General features: G+C 43.9%; 3 protein-coding genes across 3 annotated transcripts in view; 2 read left to right on the forward strand and 1 right to left on the reverse strand.

Annotated features, from left to right (window-relative positions):
* The window catches only part of LOC104810841 (probable L-type lectin-domain containing receptor kinase I.5), a 2,697-nt gene extending 1,192 nt beyond the window's left edge, over window positions 1–1,505 (forward strand). Inside the window, 1 exon segment of the mRNA XM_010537283.2 lies at window positions 1–1,505. This exon segment is cut by the window's left edge and continues 22 nt beyond it. Within this exon segment, the coding sequence (XP_010535585.2) occupies window positions 1–1,370 (1,370 nt within the window). The 3' untranslated portion in view covers window positions 1,371–1,505.
* A 134-nt stretch (window positions 1,506–1,639) lies between these two features.
* On the reverse strand, window positions 1,640–2,504 carry LOC104810842. Its single transcript, XM_010537284.2, has one exon. The coding sequence runs from the start codon at window positions 2,342–2,344 to the stop codon at window positions 1,880–1,882; it is 465 nt and encodes a 154-aa protein (XP_010535586.1). The 5' UTR covers window positions 2,345–2,504; the 3' UTR covers window positions 1,640–1,879.
* Window positions 2,505–2,941: 437 nt separating this feature from the next.
* On the forward strand, window positions 2,942–5,290 carry LOC104810843 (elongation factor 1-alpha). Its single transcript, XM_010537285.2, has 3 exons — window positions 2,942–3,044; window positions 3,614–4,095; window positions 4,179–5,290. Exons 2-3 carry the CDS (start codon window positions 3,634–3,636, stop codon window positions 5,064–5,066), a joined length of 1,350 nt encoding a protein of 449 aa, XP_010535587.1. The 5' UTR covers window positions 2,942–3,044; window positions 3,614–3,633; the 3' UTR covers window positions 5,067–5,290.
* Window positions 5,291–5,529: the final 239 nt, after the last annotated feature.

Raw genomic sequence — 5,529 nt, forward strand, 5'->3', positions numbered from 1 at the left:
GGAGAAGGGAATCATTGCAGGGCATAGACATCTCAAAACTTCCTCGAGTTCCTCGTCCTAAACCTGAACACAAGAAACCACCTCTGCTGCTCATTGTTCTGCTCGTTTTACTGGCAGTCATGGTGCTGGCTGTTCTTGGGGGAGCTTTTTACCACAGGCGAAGAAAATATGCAGAAGTTCGTGAAGCATGGGAAGAGGAGTTTGGTGGGCATCGGTTCTCTTACAAATCCCTATATAAAGCAACAAAAGGGTTCGACAAGGATGGATTTCTTGGAAGAGGAGGATTTGGAGAAGTGTACAGAGGAACTCTCCCTCTCAGCAGAGAAGTAGCAGTGAAGAGAGTGGCCATCAATGGCGAGCAAGGTATGAAGCAGTTTGTGGCTGAGATCGTGAGCATGAGAAGTCTAAAGCACAGGAATCTGGTTCCGCTTCTCGGGTATTGTAGGAGAAAAGGCGAGTTCTTTCTGGTTTCTGAATACATGCCCAATGGTAGTCTGGACGAGTACTTGTTCGATGACCGAAAGGCGGTTATTTCTTGGTTGGAAAGAGTCGTGATCCTAAAGGGCATAGCCTCAGCTCTCAATTACCTGCACACAGAAGCCGACCAAGTTGTTCTACACAGAGATATCAAAGCATCTAACGTTATGTTGGACGCTGAATACAACGGAAGGTTAGGAGATTTCGGTATGGCCAGGTTTCATGACCATGGAGGCAATGCAGCCACAACAGCCGCTGTCGGAACTGTAGGATACATGGCACCAGAGCTAATAACAACAGGAGCTTCAACTAGAACTGATGTCTATGCATTTGGTGTTTTCATGCTTGAGGTAACCTGCGGGAGAAGACCAGTGGATCCCGAGATGCAGCCCGAGAAACGGCAACTGGTCAAATGGGTATGCGAATGCTGGAAAAGTGCTTCCTTACTTGACTGTAAAGATCAGAGATTGGGGAAAGAATTCTCGTCGGAGGAAGTGGAGATGGTCCTGAAACTCGGGTTGCTCTGTTCCAACATTGTGCCGGAGATGAGGCCTACCATGGAACAAGTGGTGCAATACCTAAACGGAAACCTACAGTTGCCGGATTTCTCGCCATACACACCGGGAATCGGAGCTTTTGCTCCGGTTTTCATCGATGCATCCTCCCTCTTAGCCACTTCCACTTCTTGGAGCTTGTCAGCTCTCTCAACGCCATCTTCCTCGGCCAACAACACATCTTATGTTTCGAATTCAGACAATCATTTGCAGGGTCAGAGGTTGGAATCCATGAATGGTTTCCGTCAAGATACAGAATCAGAAAAGCCTCAGATCTTATCGGCACTGGATCTAGAGTCCGGCTGCTGTCAACGGACTGGCATTGATGAAAAAGTCTGAGATCCGAATCTTTAAAACAGATCTTCTTGGTTCTTGAGATTGGTTATCTGGTTGTGGTTAATATGAAACAGTTGATTTTTGTCTGCATAGGTTGATGATGTAATGAAAAGGAAGCGGTCGTAATGTTTGCTCCTTTCTAGAATGTTATATAACATATGATCATCATATATATAAAAAAAGGATTATCGCTTCATATATTTTTGGTTATCAATGATATATATTCATCAACTCAGAATGTTTGCCAAAAAAGTAAATAGGAATGCCCCTTTTTTATTTGATTCCTTCTAAAAAAAAATGTTTCAGAAATCAATTTGTTTCTCAAGAAACCGGTTTACTATAAACCGGTTTTGTGTGAAGACTCAATTTCCAACAAGCAGTGATCTACGCAATAGTAGTGGGAATCATAAACAAATAACAAAAGAAAGACGTAATAGTGATTATGGAATCACTTTAACGAACAGACAGAAACAAAAAAGCCATGAAAGTGGCAGAGATTCGATTTTGGACGCTTAGTCAGATCCATCGGTCACCATTTTCGGACTGTTTCTTCCTTCGATCTCCATAACCATGCCCAGAGGAGAAGCAGAATTTCCGCTCTCGACACGACGACGACGACCATCCGCACCGATCACAATCCTTATCTCGATCTCATCCGCCTCCCCTTCATCCACAACTTGACGACAGGGCAAAGACGGAGCAGTGACTTTGGCCTTGGATGGGCGCCGGACGATCCAGTCAAGGTCGTAGCCTTTGGTCTTGCTGTGTAATGATATCACAACTGACGAGACCAGAAGCTGGACTATCCATGGCAACGTGACAAGCAACGTGCCGGAGATCGCGAAGAGCTTTACGTATGTTTGGTTGCGAGCGTTCGAGGCGGCGAGGCGGAAGAGGAGAACTCCTGTGAGAGTTGTCCACAGAGAATGGAGGAGAATCGATCTGAACGATATCCCTCTGAGCTTCTCGCTCTCCATCTCCTTCTTCTTCTTCTTCTTCTTGTTTTCAGATAATAAGAGAAATACTTCGATGTTGTTAGAGAAATAAGGGGGAGATTTCTTGGTGGTTAGTTAGAGATTCATTTGCTGGATCCAACAGCATATATATGTATATGTGTATATATATATATATATGTGTACTGAATGTTAAAGATGAAGAAACATATGTTGGATTTTCACGTGTCAGAAACAAAAACTTAAGACGGCAAAACTGAACTGGAAACATTTCTAATCTCAAGAAACGTTTCTAATTCCTTATTGTTTCCTTCATGTGTTAGATTAATTACCAGATTCGATTTTGTGTTGTTTAAGAAATTTTTAGATTTTTTAAATATAAATTCAGATTGGATAAAATGGTTTTCAGTATTCTTTTTAATATATGTTTACAAAAAATACTATATTTTATAACAAAAAATAGTCTGACAATTTGGGAATGGAAATTTGTTAGCTCAGGGCTTTTATCATTAGCGAAAAGGCCCAAAACCCAATGTTAATTTATATAGTTTTTACATAAAAAAATACATTGATGCCGAAAAGCTGAAGGATACAATTGTAATTTAAAGCAGCAGTGAAAAGTACGCAAACCCTAGAGCTCCACTCTATAAATACCTTGCGATTTTGCATCTCTAGGTTAAGCTCTCGTTTCTTCGCCGCAGTTTTGTCAGATTATTCTTCGTTGGTGAGAATTCTTCTCTGTAGTTCTCTGATCCGTGATCTTGTATGGCTCGATTTCGATTTCGATTTCGATTTCGATTTCGGTTTCGATTTCGTGTGGGTTTTCTTCGCGTTTTGAAATGAAATTCGTCAGATCGTGTTAGAGTTGTTTGTCTCATAGTTGTCCTCCACTATGGTTGAATCTTTCTGAGTTCTAGAAACCGAGATGATAACAATAGCCTTGACATGTGTTGTAAATCGTAGCGATCTATGTGTTGCTGTATCTTTTGATTCTCGTGCTCAATGTTTGACTGGTGATTTGAATAAATATATATTCTCTGTTCATTGAGCTCGTGGTCAGATCCTTTGATTGTCGAGAAGATAAAATGCCGAAAATTGTTCAAAGTGAAAATCTGTATCGTTTCTGGATATCGATCAGTTTCCTGCATAATTTTGCCACTTGATTCAAATGGTAGTGTTTGATTAATTGATTGCAGTTTTGTTTTGTGGGTTCTGCTGAACATATCTGTTGATTTTGCAATCTTTTGGATGGTTTATCGAATGGTTATGTATTTTTTGGTTGTTGTGTTGCAGTTCCTTTTTTACCATCAGCCATGGGTAAAGAGAAGGTTCACATCAACATTGTGGTTATTGGCCACGTCGACTCTGGAAAGTCGACTACCACTGGCCACTTGATATACAAGTTGGGTGGTATTGACAAGCGTGTCATCGAGAGGTTCGAGAAGGAAGCGGCTGAGATGAACAAGAGGTCCTTCAAGTATGCCTGGGTGTTGGACAAGCTTAAGGCTGAGCGTGAGCGTGGTATTACCATCGATATTGCCCTCTGGAAGTTCGAGACCACCAAGTACTACTGCACTGTCATTGATGCTCCTGGTCACCGTGACTTTATCAAGAACATGATCACGGGTACCTCCCAGGCCGACTGTGCTGTCCTGATCATCGACTCCACCACCGGTGGTTTCGAGGCTGGTATCTCCAAGGATGGTCAGACCCGTGAGCACGCCTTACTTGCTTTCACCCTTGGTGTCAAGCAAATGATTTGCTGCTGTAACAAGGTGACTTATTGCTGCGTTTCTTTTTATCAGCATCTTGATCTAGATTTTCTTATATGTGTTGCTCACATTGTCTTTGGTTTCAGATGGATGCCACCACCCCCAAGTACTCCAAGGCCAGGTATGATGAAATTGTCAAGGAAGTGTCTTCCTACCTGAAGAAGGTTGGTTACAATCCCGACAAGATCCCATTCGTGCCCATCTCTGGTTTCGAGGGTGACAACATGATCGAGAGGTCCACCAACCTCGACTGGTACAAGGGACCAACCCTCCTCGAGGCACTTGACCAGATCAACGAGCCCAAGAGGCCATCAGACAAACCCCTCCGTCTCCCTCTTCAGGATGTCTACAAGATCGGCGGTATTGGAACTGTGCCAGTCGGACGTGTAGAGACCGGTGTCCTCAAACCTGGAATGGTTGTCACCTTCGCTCCATCTGGATTGACCACTGAAGTCAAATCTGTCGAGATGCACCACGAGGCTCTTCAAGAGGCTCTCCCCGGTGACAATGTTGGGTTCAACGTCAAGAACGTCGCTGTCAAAGATCTCAAGCGTGGATACGTTGCCTCCAACTCAAAGGATGACCCAGCCAAGGAAGCTGCCAGTTTCACATCACAGGTCATCATAATGAACCATCCAGGTCAGATCGGAAACGGATACGCTCCGGTCCTCGACTGCCACACTTCCCACATTGCCGTTAAATTTGCTGAGCTGTTGACGAAGATTGACCGACGGTCGGGTAAGGAGCTGGAGAAGGAACCCAAGTTCTTGAAGAACGGGGACGCTGGAATGGTGAAGATGATTCCGACCAAGCCAATGGTGGTGGAGACATTCTCTGAGTACCCACCGCTTGGCCGTTTCGCCGTGAGGGACATGAGACAGACGGTGGCGGTCGGAGTGATCAAGAGTGTGGAGAAGAAGGACCCGACCGGTGCTAAGGTCACAAAGGCTGCAGCCAAGAAGGGTGCCAAGTGAGAACTCTCTTCATCATTGGTTTGAAACTTTGTGTTGGTTTGGTTGAGTCTTTATCTCTCCGGCTTTTTTGTTTTTGTTATTTCCAGTCTTGTGCTCTGGTTCTAATGCCTGGACTTTCGGACAACTTTTTGCATCTATTTCGTTATTTCGTTTGACGTTTATTTCTCTACCAAAATTAACTTGTGGGTAACCTGGGTATTTGATTTGTTGTGTTACTGTGTTCACATTCTGGGTATATATGAGATACGAGTCGTATTTTAAAAATATATGTGGTATTTTGACCTTTGACAATGTGGAGAAATTAGTTTTTCTAAACCCGAATATAACCGAACCGAATTTGAAGATAAACCGATTAAAGCCATGGCTCGGCTCGTGGGATGGGGCAAGTGGAAGAAAAAAGGGTCCCTCCCCCTGTAGGGCCACATTTAATATCACCCCCCCCCCCCCCCACCCCCCACCCCCC

This window comes from Tarenaya hassleriana, unplaced genomic scaffold (genome assembly GCF_000463585.1).
Source record: "Tarenaya hassleriana unplaced genomic scaffold, ASM46358v1 Cleome19, whole genome shotgun sequence".
Taxonomy (NCBI): Eukaryota; Viridiplantae; Streptophyta; class Magnoliopsida; order Brassicales; family Cleomaceae; genus Tarenaya; species Tarenaya hassleriana.